At 54.3% G+C, this 13,785-nt stretch overlaps 2 protein-coding genes across 4 annotated transcripts in view; both read right to left on the bottom strand.

The window, feature by feature from the left end:
- Positions 1-13,785, bottom strand: part of PHB2 (prohibitin 2) — a 241,086-nt gene that overhangs the window by 13,701 nt on the left and 213,600 nt on the right. The window lies entirely within an intron of this gene.
- PIANP (PILR alpha associated neural protein) lies at positions 3,527-12,519 on the bottom strand. Of its 3 annotated transcripts, none has more exons than XM_083855493.1 (6): positions 12,381-12,519; positions 5,953-6,049; positions 5,239-5,837; positions 5,006-5,087; positions 4,559-4,786; positions 3,527-4,409 (listed from the first exon to the last, which is right to left on the bottom strand). In XM_083855493.1, exons 3-6 carry the CDS (start codon positions 5,834-5,836, stop codon positions 4,388-4,390), a joined length of 930 nt encoding a protein of 309 aa, XP_083711619.1. In that variant the 5' UTR covers position 5,837; positions 5,953-6,049; positions 12,381-12,519; the 3' UTR covers positions 3,527-4,387. The 3 variants fall into 3 exon arrangements, with proteins under 3 accessions (XP_083711619.1, XP_083711618.1, XP_083711620.1); XM_083855492.1 differs by having other exon boundaries at positions 5,239-5,840; positions 5,981-6,049; XM_083855494.1 differs by lacking the exon at positions 12,381-12,519 and having other exon boundaries at positions 5,239-5,840; positions 5,953-5,969.

Genomic DNA, 13,785 nt, shown 5'->3' with positions numbered 1-13,785 from the left:
CTCCCAGAAAGAGAATGTGGGATGCCAGTAGTCTGAGCCCCCATCCCGATGGGACCTGCCCAGGGTGCAATCCCTCTCATCCCACCCTGACTTTTCCAGTGTGGGACCTTCCACAGAAGCAAGAGGGCTGCTTTCAATATTTTGCAAAGTTTTATTTAAAAATGTTGAAACTAACATCCCACAAGAGTTGAGTATTTCACCACAAGGAGAAGAGAAATCCTACAAAAATATATATCACAGCGCACAAGGGCAGGGAAGGGGAAGAGCGAGACTGAGCAGAGGAGCAGGAGGGAGGCTGGAGGGGAGGATGGAAGCCGTGGCAGAACGAGACCAAGTGGCAAAGGGAGAACAAGAGAGGAGTAGGGAGAGCGAAACAATAGGAGGGGAGAGAGAACCAGGAGGGAGACCATGGTACAGGACAAGAGAGGGAAGAGGGAAAACAGTGGGAGAGGGAAGACAACAGGAAAAGAGGAGTAGAGAGCCAGCAGTTGGTGAAGGAAGGGGACCTCTCTCTATGGTCCTGCCAGGGTAGGGCCAGGACTACAGTGGGACATTAGCAGGGATGCAGCTGGGGCACTGGAGTTTGACTCAGGATTTTTGTGCTGCAGGTCTCAGCTCTAAGGCTGTGCCACAGATGTGGTTTGTCAGAGTGAAAAAACAAAACTGCAGGTTAATGCAGAACAGTCTCAAGGTGGTCCTGTTTGAGAACTTGCAGGGAATGAACAAACCACTCCTTTCCAAGTGTTTTTCTTCATTGGGAAGTGGAGTGGGAAATGAAGGGACCAGATTTGCAAGGGCACTTGGGTGCCATTGAGGAAGAGGTAGATACCCTCTCTGAATTTTGGGATACTTGGCTGGACGTGAGTCCCTGGAAACTGGACTGGAGGAGAGACGTGGAAGCACACACTGGAGCTCTGCTCCTTGCCTACCAGTTGCAACCAATCACATGGGAAAGCCCAAGCAGGATTTGGCCTTGTGGTCGTACCACTCTCTTGGGTAAAGAGAAGGAGACTCCAGTTCCTGCTTCAAAGCAGGAACTTCCCTCCCTTCCACTGTGCTCACAGAGAGACCACCCTTGTGTTCAAAAAGCCAGGGCTCTCCAGGAGCTCAGCAGTGACATAGTTGCTTCATCTCACTCGGCCCACCTGGATGTTCCCTTTTAATAGCATAGAAATGTTGGGCAGAATTAGCCTAAGATTACGAACACTTCCAGTTGGTTTCTCTGCATAGTTTTCTCTCTAATGGAAAGAAGAAAAAAAAATCTTTCCCCTCCATTCATCTAGAAGACAGGGAAACCTGATGGGCTGTGACTAAGAAGGTGCTGTCCTCTGCCCTGGCTTGGTATTCAGTGCTGTCAACGCATCCATGTGCACATCCTACAATATATTACCCTGGGCCAGGGTAGGGACCTCAGGCATGCTCTGGCTCCAGTCTGTGTAGGGGAAGATGGTTTATAAGGCTCCAGTCATGGAGAAAACAGATCCAGTGAGATTATTTATTGACTGGAAGAAGCTTGTGTGTCCACATGTGTTCTGAGTGTTTTGTTCCAGGGACAAAGCATAGCAGTGAATGTTTGGGCAGGACAATGAAGTTGTTTGTTTCCCTCTATCCAACCTGTTTTGTGTGAGAGATTGAATGACTATCATAAAAACGTATTTGGCTAGGAAAATTGTTCTTAGAAAAGATGTTCATTATACCCAAGCCTCTGTTGTTGTAAGGGTTTTCTCTACACAGCTTCACCAGCTTTCCCCTTACCACAGTATCTATGAAAGGTTTCACCCCCTGGAAATACTTTTACCAAAACCAGAAATCTAAAAAGGAGAGGAAAAAAACCCTAACCAAAATGTGTTTTGTTTTCAGAATTTACAAGTCTTCCCAGGAGAGTGCAGGGCTTCCCCACATCAGGTGTTGGAAAATGTTTTCACTATGCCTCCTGTGGTCCCCTGGCACTTTCTTACAGACCTTCTCTCCATGCAGCATGTGGAAAGAGAAAGTCCAAGGACAGCCCTTGAAGTGGAAGAGTCTAAACTCTGGCCTTGTTTCAACAAACGCTGTTGATCAAAGAACAATCTAATTAGTCTGGTCTGGAAGATTACTTCAACCAGTTCAAGGTATGGTAAATTGCCAGCAATCAGCAGTGCAGCCTCCTGCAGCTGTCCTTCCCTAGCAGGGGTGTGCCAGGGAGAGGGGGAACAGGGGCAGCAATGAATGGGGCAGTGAGCAGGAACTGCCACCTGGTCCTTCCCTGTCCATCTGCAGCTTAAACATCCACCAAAGCCTTGCATGGATCCTGAATAAGAACAGGCTCAGTAACAGATCGATCTATGGTAAAGCACTAATATCCCCTACTGTAAGCACAGACTCAACCTGTGCTTAGACTAGAGATCTCCAGAGTCCTTTTCCACCTACATCTTTCAGCCACTCTGTGCTTTTAATAAGCCAGTAATTTTATTTGACCTGTCATTTTCTCCAAATCTCTACTGTTTTTGGGAAGCTTATTGTAATTTACACTCTGATTTAAACGCCCTTCACAGTGATTCAGATGAGACCCGAGAACACCTAATGGTTCAGCTGGGTAAACGGGCAGAGCCAGGCCTCTTATAAAATTCCCTGTGCTTTGTCCTATAAAGAACAGGATTTTAATGCAGAGATAAAGGAGGAAAGGCTGCTTCCCTCTCTCCAAGATGACTTTTGTCAGAGACCTTGTATGGTGCATTAGGGCCTTCAAATTGCGGGTGATTTTCTGCTTCTGGCCACATCAGCCCAGCAGCTGAAGGTTTTTTTACACTGTAGGGGCAACGTTATCTAAATGTGCATCTTTTCATCTCAGTGATTGTCAGTGTGGGGTTTTAATTAATTTGAAGTTGTCCATTAAAGCTAAGAGGAACTATTATCATTAAGCTGAAATTTGCCATCTCCCATGTCCTCAAAGTGACACCCATGGGTCCTTGCCTAGGAAGAAGTAGAGATGCAGGGATCTTGCTCACACAAATAAGTAAGTGTGGCTGCCACAGACCCCACAGCCCCACAGACCTCCACAGCCTCGAAGGACATGTGCAGGCAACCAATTTGGACAGATGCCTGTGCCATTGCTTTCAGTTTCTGACCAGCTGGGGAACTGAATGAAGCTTCACCTGGGAGCCCAGTTACCCCTCTCTCATGCCCTTGGTGAGCACTGCCTTGTGGGCTTCCAGTCACCTTGCACTCCAGGAGAGACCTACCAGCAGTACATGGCAACCCTTCCAATGTTCCCAAGATCAACACTAAACTGCTCTTGGTCATCCCAGGTGCAGAGTCATGTCTGCTGCCTTGTTTCCAGTGCCAGGAGTATCTGAAAGCAAATCTCTTCCTGAGCCCAGCAAAATTCAAGTTCCTCATGCCCAGCAATGTCTGCATTCCATGCTTTAGCTGTGTACTGGACAATTGCTAAATAATATCGTGAGCAAAGGGCTTCACCTCGGATTTTCTGGAAAGCATCATCATAGACTGGTGTTATTCAGAAAAACCTTGCTGAAGGAGGCTGAAGGAGGCTGAAGGAGGCTGAAGGGGTGAAGGAGGCTTTCAACAGATCAAAACATTTGGAAAGCTAAAGGAATCTTTTCTGATTTTCACTGGCAAGAGAAGTAATATGGGGGTGGGAACTGAGGGGAAAAAACTGTGGAAGGAGAGAGGAAGTAAGATGCAAGCTGAAGAGAAAAAAACCCAAAGGAGTGTTAGGCAGAAAGAAACTGGAAAGATGTGAATATCTCCCATCCGGGGGAAGATAATGTTTCCTTCAAGGAAATGGGTTGTTGAGAGGGCCCAGGTGCTCTGTGAGCCTCTTCTGCCCAAGCTTCACCCACCCTTGGGACTCTCAGGAATAGACGAAGTTGCCACCATCTGAGTCACCTGGAGGGCAATCCTGCAGCCACTGAACTCCAGACGTTCACTGCAAAGCACACGACATGGGAAGGGACACACGGAGGGTGAGGGCCCACGGGGACAGGGGTACGCCTTTCTGCCTTGCCTACCCCCGGTGTCAGGCATGCACTGGTGAGAGAGTCATGGAGATCCAAGTGTGTCTGTGCACATATGCTAGAAGAGGGGCTGGGGAGGTCAAGATTTCACACCACCACCAGCTGTCTCCCCTCCCACCATTCCACTCTCTCCTCACCCTGTCCTGAGTGGGCAGGGCGGGTCCCCAACCTTCCCCCAGCAGGAGGCAAAGGAGGCCCAGCTCGTCCATTTGCCCAGGCACATCCCGGTGCGGTTAGTTAATAATGGTGGTGGTGGTGGGCCGTGGCACAAGGAGGTTGGTTTGTTCCTGGGCTGGCAGAGGCGGGGAGAGTCCGCGCTCGCCAGCCATGACAGGAGGGTGGGGGAGCCGGCTCAGCCTCTCCCGGGAGCTTCACAGGTTCACCAGTGGGATTCTGGGGGAAAAAAGGGAATTGGAAATTAATTAGCACTTACACTGCCCCAACCCTCCCTCCCAGTAGCCAATGTCACCTTTGCCCTGCCCCAGTGTGCCCTTCCCCTGTCCCCTGCCGGCCCGTCCTGCCCCAGCTCACTGGCTGCTCACCGGTTGAGCTGGAAGGCTGCATTCTTCCCATGGCCACCCAGCTTCTCCGCACCCTCCTGGCCTTGCCTGGACTGCTCCGCCTCAGGTGTGGGGGTCAGGGGGTCGCCATAGGGCCCCAGGATGCTGACAGTGGTGGGGGAGAGGTCTGTGAGGGGCTGCTGGCTCTCTTGCTGCCTCCCACTGCTCTGCTGCCCCGAGTGACGCCGGCGTTTCTGATTTCGGTCCCAGCTGTGGAGAGAGTAAGGCGTGAGGTAAAGAGCCAAGCCCCAGCCCTTGATGACAGAGAGATTTGTGGGATGGATCCTGCTACACTCAGCATTAGAGCCCAGCGTGGCTGAGTACCAAACCTTACAAGGGATTGCAGCACCAGATCTGCACCCCTGGGACAAATGTCCTCCTGTAGACACCAGCCCAGTGAGAGCCTCCATTGGCCCAAAGCCCACTCACCAGAACTTGAATATGATTCCAGTGGCAACCAGGACAATGATTATGGAGATGGTGATGGTGACGTACAGCTGGGGGTCCACACCTGTGAGACAGAGCAGTCGGGGTTGTGATGGCCACTCTCTCCAGTCCCCAGAGAGCAGCAGGGCAAGGGGAGGCTCCTGATGAGTTTTGCAGAAGGAGCTGCTCCTGCAGGGGACTGGGAGCGGGGCGGAAGAAGCAAAGGGCAGATTTACCTTCCCCCCGGGGCCCGAACAAGAAGGGCCGCAGGGTGGCCGGGGTCTCGCGCAGATTGAGCCCCGCGTTGTGCAGGAGCGAGTGGGAGTTGGGCTGCGCCGTCGCCATCCCGTGTGGTGAGACAAAGGTGTATCCCAGCGGTGGGAATCCCGGGTTGGCCGAGTTTGTGTCCCCTCCATCCTCATCCGACACCGTGGGGCCCCAGACGATGGCCCAGGGGTACTGGGAGGAGGGCATGCCATCCTCGAATCCAGAGGGGGTGGCGGGGCGGGCCCCCGCGGCCTGGCGCCTCAGCCGCACCACGTGCCGCAGCTCTGCCCCGCGCACGGCCAGGCCTCGCTGGTGCGGCAGGGCCGAGCGGGAACCCGAGCGGGAATCCGAGCGGGAATCCGAGCGAGAATCCCGCTCCGGCTGCGAGGTCCTTTCCCAGATGCAAATGGAGCGCGGGGCCGGGGGGCTCCGGCGGGTGCAGAGGGGCCGAGGGGCTGCTGGGCCCCGAGAGCGAAGTGACCATGTGCCAGGAGGAGGGATGGCCAAGACGACGAGGAGGAGATGCCACAGCTGCAGGGAGGGGATGCGGGAGAGGAGCGGAGGCATCCTGCTGTGGGATGGGGGGAAGAAGAAGAGAGCCTGATCTAAACGCTCCTCCTGTTGAAAGGCCAAGCAGCCGGGAGCGGCCCACCACCCACACTCCTGTTTTCTTCCCGCCTCACCTGCCAGTGTGGGAAGCTGTGAACCTACCAGGCACTGGGCTCCATCTCAGACGCAACAGTGTTTTTGCTCAGTCAGGATCTTGTCTCATCTTCTTCACTGAGGACCAAAAGGAAGGGGTGTCAGTGTCCCCTCACGCAGGGATATCGGCTCTCTCCTTGCAGGCACTGTGTGCCACCCCAGGTGAGCTCCCAGCCATGGCAGGCAGGATAAGGGGAGTCCATGCACCTTCTCCTGCTCCCATGCCCCCCATGCATGGAGGTGCATCATCTCCCCACACCGATGCCCAGTCCACCCCTAAACACATGCATTAGCATATGCTGACAAAAGCAAGGAGCGATCTCTGGAACACACGTGCCCAGGCACATGCGCAGCTTCCCCAGGGACTCTCCTGTCTGAGGGCCGAGAATGGGATACAGCATCTTTGTTTGCTTATCACTGGAACAAGTTGGAGTCTTAATTCCTGTGTTTATTTATAGTGTGGAGTGTGTAATCCATTTATTAAAAGAGAGCCTCTTCATTGTGTGCCAGAGCGAGGGAGCGAGAGGGGAAGCACGAGAGTGGTAAACCAAGACGACGGAGAAAGAGTGAATCAGCGAGAAAAAGTCCAGCCTCACTAAAGAATTTAAGAGAAAAAATATGCCTATCAAATATTTAGTATTTACTTTCCTCTTAGCTAACATGAAATTACCTTCCCACACTCTTTGTCTTAATGTCCTCTGCACTGTCCCATCCCTCCCTTTCTCCTCTATTCCTCCCTTTTCTCTCCCACCTCCCACGGCTGAGCGACAAAAGCACAGGGTGAGGTCAGGTCCTCTCGGCCGGATTTCTGCTCTAGACGCTCAGCATCCTCCGGCACCAGCCCGGTGGCAGCGCGGCTGCCCTTCATGCTGCCCGCCCCTTCCCTTGGCTGGGCACAGCGCCGTGCCGGCCCTTCCCCGGTGAGCTCTTGTGTGCCTGACCCCGGATCCTCCCCGCAACCGCACGCACACACAGGACCAAAAAAAAAAAAAAAAAATCATGCGAGATGTTCAACCTGCTCCTTCATCGTGAAGGGGAAAGCATGAATGCCGACAGCCCACGGTCATGCCCTCCTGTGGCAGCCGAGATGGAGAAACAGGGATGTTTGGCTGAGGGAGTCAATGCAGAAGCCAACCCTGCCCCTCCAGCCCTGAGCCAGCTGTGCTGCACCTCCTGGCTTCCAAGGGGTTGCTGCCATCTGCCCCTGCTCACCCCATGCTCTGAACAAAAACTGCAGCCCCTCCTGGGTGGGAGGCTTCCTATTCCTGAGGGAAGAGCCCAGGGCTTGCTGTAATGTACACCTGAGAAGAGGGGCCAGGAGGAAGGGCACCCTAGACTAAGTAGCTGTCTAGCTCCTGCTGCATTAACCGGGGATATTTTTAGTTTCCTTCTGTTAAATATTTAAACAAAGTTCACAGAAAAAAAAAAGAATTGTTGGCTAATGTGCCCTGCCCCTCCCTCCGGGGCAAGATCAGTCTCTGGAGGGATCCTGAGATGAAGATGAGGAGAAAAGAGCAGCTATTCTCAGCATTTCTTTGTTCTTTGCTCCTGAACCTCTCAGCCTTGGAGGGGACTCAGTATTAAAATGCAGCTCTGCAGAGAGGCAGCAGAATGGAGCAAGTTTCTTCTAAAGCCAGATACTGGCGAGATCTTGGCCATCTGGATTATGATCACGATGCCATGGAAGATCATGTCTGGCAACACAAATCCATGACAGAATTTATTCTGGACTTTGAAAGGGAGGGAATTCCAAGCATGGAGGACCTCCTTGTGTGAATCCCCAGGCTAGAGGGCACAGAAGTTGCAGGAGAGGTTTCAAGGTGGCTTAGAGTGCCTGGGGCCATGCCTGGAACTCAGTTCCCTGGGATGAAGAGCCTGCTCTGCTTGTGGCACGGCACTCTCAGTCACAGCTCAAGTCTTTGGGGGCTGGGGGTTGCTTTGCATTGGGAAGCAGGAGATGTGGGGCCGGACAGTGCCATCCCAGCAAGGGTGACCTTCTCCAGGTGCAGGTAGACCTCAGTGCCAGTCCCACAGGGAAGTGTGGTACACTAGTGGTGCACATATACCCTCTAGCACTCCTAGAGCAATGGCTCTACTCTCAGAAATGTGCCTGGGGGTAGGAATGCTGGGATCACTGCGCTCTCCTCGCTTGTTGGGAGGTCTCATAATGGGGACATCGCTGTTCTTCTAAGCTGAGATTGTGAACTCCAGCAATGACACCCCAGTCTATGGACTTCCAGGGTTGAAAATCTGGGAATAACAAACCCTACAGAGACAAATCCTGGATGGCTTTCATTCATAGTTGTCTAAATTCCAGCCCTATTGGAGCAGACAATGTATGGGATGAGCTGAGGAAGGGTAAGCCCCAGCACTGCCCACCTCATGTGCACATAATGCTGAGGAGGGGACAGCCCCTACAAGGGGGTGGCAAGCCTCGGACTGGAGACACTGCTGTGCATGGGTTCTGCTGCCTAGGGTGAAGAGCCGGTCATTCCCAATGCCCCCACCCCAAAGGTGGCTCCAGATGAGTGCAGGAATTATGCAAAGTTGGTTGGTCTCCATCAACACATTCTGGTTTGCTCAGGCCAAAGACTGAGAGTGTGTCCTGCACTGGCATGAGCAGGACTGATTGTGGAGGAGCTGGGAGCAGGACAGAGGTGTCTCCCGTGGCATGGAAGGTGTGGGAGCAAATGAAGGTTTCAGGTGAAAATGCCAGGCAGTGCAGGCTGGATTCCACCGTGCTTGGAGCGTTTATGTTTGAAATGGAGCACAGATGTCCCTGTGGATTATTGACTAAACAGGAGACAAAGCATGTCTGGGCACTCTGTGATCAGCCACCGGCAGCGGGATTGTATCCTGGGCACCAACCCTGATGTGTTGGAGGACAAGAGCAACACATGCCCTTCGTTCAGCTCGGGATGCAGCTTCCAGTGTAGATCCTGAATAAACTGATAGACCTTCAGAGCAGGGGAGGGGATGCCAATGGTCTTACTACCTGGGAGTATAAATCCCACCTTATATCATTCAAGAAGCCTTTGTGTGCCAGAGCAGAGAGACCATATTTCTGCACCAGTACCTCATGGCAAGGCTCTTGCTTTCATATGTGTTTCCCAGGTCTAATGGCAATAAAACTGGACAGGGTCACTCCCAGAGTCTGAACAAGAAACCTGTATCCTTTCACTCTAGGTACAGAGCCCTCATCTCAGTGTTCTGGTCCTGTGATGCACAGATGACAGAGTGTGAATGACAAAGCTATTTCCCCAGGGCACTTCATTGAGCTCGGTTTGTGACTCTTGGTGCTTGAAAGCAGCGAGTAAGAATTACACTGTTCTTTGCCACTGCATATGGACCCCACCATCACTCCAGACTGGGGCTAATATGTTAGGAGCTGCTCTCATGCATTTGCAGGATGGAAGCATGAATCCTGCTGCTGTTTCCCACATCCATCTGTGCTTCCTCCCTCTTTGTAAGTCTCCTGCAGCATGGACCCGCTGCTGCTGGGACATGAGAGAGCAGATCTCAGTAGCCATGCCCCAAAGCATACATAGCAGCTCACCAAGGGGCACTGGGAATTTACATCCTACCTAATGGCTAGGAGCAGAGCCTGCTGCACTCCTGCCCAGAGCAGGGAGCTCTGACTAAACCCTGAATGTGACACCCTGAGCTCTGGAGTTCAGATACTACTGTGCCCCTGGAAAGCCCTGGGATTTGCCTATGATAACCCCTTCTCTGTGTTCAGGATTCTTGTATACCTTAATGCCATAGATAAATCCTATCCAAATAAAAAAGGCATCACAGGAATAAAAGAACCAAGGTGCCAGCCGTGTGCTGTAGCTTCCTCGCATCAAGTGCAATCTGTAACCTTCTGTTACAAAATGCTGAAGTTTGACAAATTCAAATGAGGAACAATACTATTAATAAAGAGGGTCACACACCAGCACAATTCACCTAGGCAGGTGGTGTGTTCCCTACTGCCTGCAGGCTTTGCCTGGCTGTATTCCTAAAAGAGATGCTACAGTTCAATCAGAAGTTATGGGCTTGGCGCAGGAAATTAAACTGGTGAAATTCTCTGGCCTGTGCTCTGCTGTAGGTCAGTCTCGATGATCAAAATGGTCCCTCTGGCCTTAAAACCTGAGAATCTCACAGCTTTCTCAATGCCTAGCCGAGATCGGCTCTGACTGGAGAGCAGTTGGATGAAGCCAAGCGCACACAAGCCGTGTTAGTGAGGAGCGGGTAGAGGCTCCTTCCATCCGGGGATGGGAAAAGAGTTGCACCCGATTCTGTCTGGCTCAGCTGGCAGATGATGATCTATCTGTATTTTTGTAACATCTAGAGCTTGACTGCTGTGATACTGTGCCTCTAGGAATGAAGCTGTCTGCTCTCAGAGCGCTTCAGCTAGTTCAGAATGCAGCAGTCTGTTTGCTCGGCGACTCAAGCTGCCGGGAATGCATCACCGTGCCCCTCTGCACCCCACATCGCCTGGCCTTCGAGCACAGAGTCCGGTTCAAGGTCCCCAAACCAGCCTTCAAAGCCCAGCATGGGACAGGCCCCAGTGACCTAAGCAATCAATCACCTCTCCTTATGCAGCGATGACCTCACATGACGGATATATTCCACTGGAACAATGAAATTGCCAACCAGTTTGGGGAGAGGGGGGAGGGATGGAAGAAGGGTAAAGAGGCTCATGACCCTGAAAAATGGAACATTCACAAGAGCTGGGCCAAGATTATGAAACTTACTGCTGGCTGAAATAAAGCTCACCATTAGCAACCCCGCAGCACCGAGAGCTTCATGCAAATCCTTGCTTCACCCAGCTCCCCCACTGCAATGATTCCACTCAAAACAGTGATGAAAAAATCAAAACAAACCTGAGGAGGACCCGGCCCTCCTTACAGAGAAGGAATGCTAGGTTGGCTGTCATTTTTTAATCTCCTACCCAGCACTAAGGGCTATGGTGACAGCTACTGATACAAGACTGATTTGGGACCACAGAACCTAGAAGCTATCTCCAAGCACTGAGCAGAGAGAGTTCAGGCACTGGCAGTGAGACCCTCCCCACACTGCATGATGCTCTGGGCACACCACACTTGTATTTTTCTCAGTGGCCGTGAACACCCCGGAGTTCATGGTCCAAGAGGCAGAGATGCAGTCATTCCTGGTTTGGCAGCAGGAAGCAAGAGCCCCGGTGTTGGTGAAAAGGGGTTGTGTATATGCCCTGCTGTATTCGGCTGGGTGGGGACAGGGAAAGGGAGGAATCCCAGAGCAGATGACCCAGGGAGACAATTCTGCTGCACTCGGAGGAGTTTTGGCAGCTGGGACTGTGAATCTGAATGCTGGCACCCTGGGGCGGAGATTCCAAGCCCAGCCTGGGGAAGAGTTCCTGCTATGCATGGGGCTGGGGGCAGCACCTCCCAGAGCTGCCTGAATTTGGGGGCTGTCACTTGGAATGCAGGGGCTCACGTCAGGCTGCTCTGCCTGATGACTGAGGCTGAGAGGGCTGGGGGCAGCACCCAGGAGGATCCAGCAGGATCCCGGAGGGGCTGACACTGCTCGCCCTGAGTCAGTGCAGGTCCTGCAGCGTTCAGTGACTTGCCGATTGGAATTCCCGTGCCAGGATACCAGGGTGAGCACTTATGGGCTGGGTATGGCAACCCTGGGCTGGGTATGGCACCCTAGGCTGGGGCACAATGCAGGGCTGTGGAAGGGTGATGCTGCATTTGGACGTTTTCATAGCGAGGGAATGGGCGTGTGAAGCCCATCAATGGTCCTCTGAGCTTAAGTCTCCCTGCATTTGGGAACTGTGAGTGTGGCCCCATTCCAAGCAGCACTCTAGGATGCCGGTCCCCTGCCATCTAGTGCCTGCCTGCAATACATGTCATGAGTCTGACAATCTTCTGCCTCCCAGTTTCCTACTGTTCCCGGGCATCCAAGTGCTTCAAGTGCTGAGTCTCCACATCTGAATTTCTCTTTCTTGCATGGTGCACCCTTGGCCAGGCGGGAGGTGGGACTGACCCCTCTGTTTCCTTTCTCCAGCTGCGCCAATTTGGCTGAAGTCGCCTTGCTCAGCGCAGGCTCCAGCGCTCCAGCACAACAGGTCTGTGATGGAGCTCGGAGCTGGAGGGTAAGAGGCAGAGATCCCTCGGCTGTGCCCCCTCCCTCCCGGCCCCTCGGGCATCCCCTGCACCCCGACTAAAAGAGGAGGAAAAGGAAGGGGGAGGAAGGAGGCAGCCGGCTAGAAGGAGACAGAGCACCTAGATGGGGAAAGCGAAAAGAAAAAGGGGGAGAAAGGACACAGGGAAGGAGACAGGGAGAGATGACTTGGAGACGGGCATGCAGCCCCCCTCCCCCCCGTCCCTGCAGCCCCGTCCCCACTGTGTCCCCCAAGCCCGGGCCGAGAGGATGAACTTACCTTGCGGGGAGACGAGCGGGGCGCAGCCGGAGCGGCGGAGCGGAGGGCTGGGGGAGCACAGCTGCCGCTGCCCGTGCCTCTCATGGCCAGGACGAAGGAAGGAGAGGAGGAGGAGGAGGAGGAAGAGGAGGAGGAGGAAGGTTTGCTGAGGCTGAGCCTTGGCTGAGGGAGAGGGAGCGAGAGATGCCTTGAAATAAACAGCTGCCGAGGACTGGTCCAGCCCCTCTTTCTCTCTCTCTCCGTCTCTGTCTCTCTCGCTCGCTGCCTCCCGTTAACCCCATGGCTGCTGGCGCGGGCGCGCCCGGCCCCGTGGCCCCGCTGCAGCCCTCGGGGGGCGCCGGGCCGGGCCGGGGCAGGGCAGGGGCCGGGCGGGGGCAGCGCGTCCCCCCGGCGCGGATCCCCCTGCCCCGGCGGCGGGCGCCAAGGCTCCTCCCGCTGCCCGCCCGCCCCGCCGCGCTCCCGCAGCCCCGCGCCCGCCGGACCTGCCCCCGCCGCCTCCCGCCGCTGCCCGCTCGGCCCCGCTCCGCTCGGCTCCGCTCCGCTCCCCCGGCTCCCCGGTTATTTCGGGATCTTCGCAGGAAGCGATTAGGTTGCCATGGAGAGAGGTGTCTCCAAGGGACCCGTCGCTCCGGCTCGCTCCGGCGAACGCCACCCCCGGACCGGTCCGTCCTTGGGGGCGGAGGCCCCCCGGGATCCCCCTCCCCCGAGCCGCCCCCCGGGGCTCATCCCCGCCGCCCCTCGCCTTTCCGCCCGCAGAGTGCCCTCGGGGAGATGCCACCCCTCGCTCCCGCCCCGCATCCATCATCCATCACCCCGGGCTTCGGTCCCCGGGACCCCGCCGCACCGGGCGGGGGGCGGACGGGCGGCCCCGAGAGGCGCATCCCCGGCGGGGCTCGGGCAGAGCCCGTGGGACACACGGGTGAGGTAGGAGCGATGGGGAAGGGAGGGGAGGAAGGAGGGGGATCCGTCCAAGGTGTGTTTTACCCGTTGAGGGATCACCCAGGTCTTTTGAGCGCGTCCCCAAGCGCGTTTGTGCCAGGGATCGATGGGATGCGTCTGGAAATGGTAGGGATGTGACAGCAAAATTAAAGAAAGAAGCTGATGTGCCTTTGAGGGGCCGCGTGTTTCGCAGGGAACATCTCCCTCCACCATCGAGAACCAAACAGAAAGCATAGACCAAATCAGAAGGGAGCAGCTGAGCAACCAACGGGCGAGAGAAGAAAGTCAATGACAGAGAGACAGTTTCCACTCCAGGGCCTGAAATATGAGGAAGCAAGAAAGTAATTTCCTCAGATCCTCAAAAACAATCAAACTTTTCATCATAAAGCGATGAGGAAAGACTGTGACTGACCCTGGGAAAAAAAAAAAATACCGGAAAGAAAGAGTAGAGAGAGCACTGAGCTGC

This window comes from Zosterops lateralis (assembly GCF_965231275.1).
Source record: "Zosterops lateralis genome assembly, chromosome: 2".
Taxonomy (NCBI): domain Eukaryota; kingdom Metazoa; phylum Chordata; class Aves; order Passeriformes; family Zosteropidae; genus Zosterops; species Zosterops lateralis.
Note: the sequence above shows the minus strand (reverse complement) of the source record. Positions and strands in the feature narration are given on the sequence as shown.

Excerpts from the sequence above, each read along its gene's own strand:
- PIANP (XM_083855492.1), bottom strand. Across the intron at positions 5,088-5,238 it reads GTTCGGGCCCCGGGGGGAAG|GTGTGGACCCCCAGCTGTAC; the intron begins GTAAATCTGCCC and ends TCTGTCTCACAG. Across the intron at positions 4,410-4,558 it reads GCAGCCTTCCAGCTCAACCG|AATCCCACTGGTGAACCTGT; the intron begins GTGAGCAGCCAG and ends TTTTTCCCCCAG.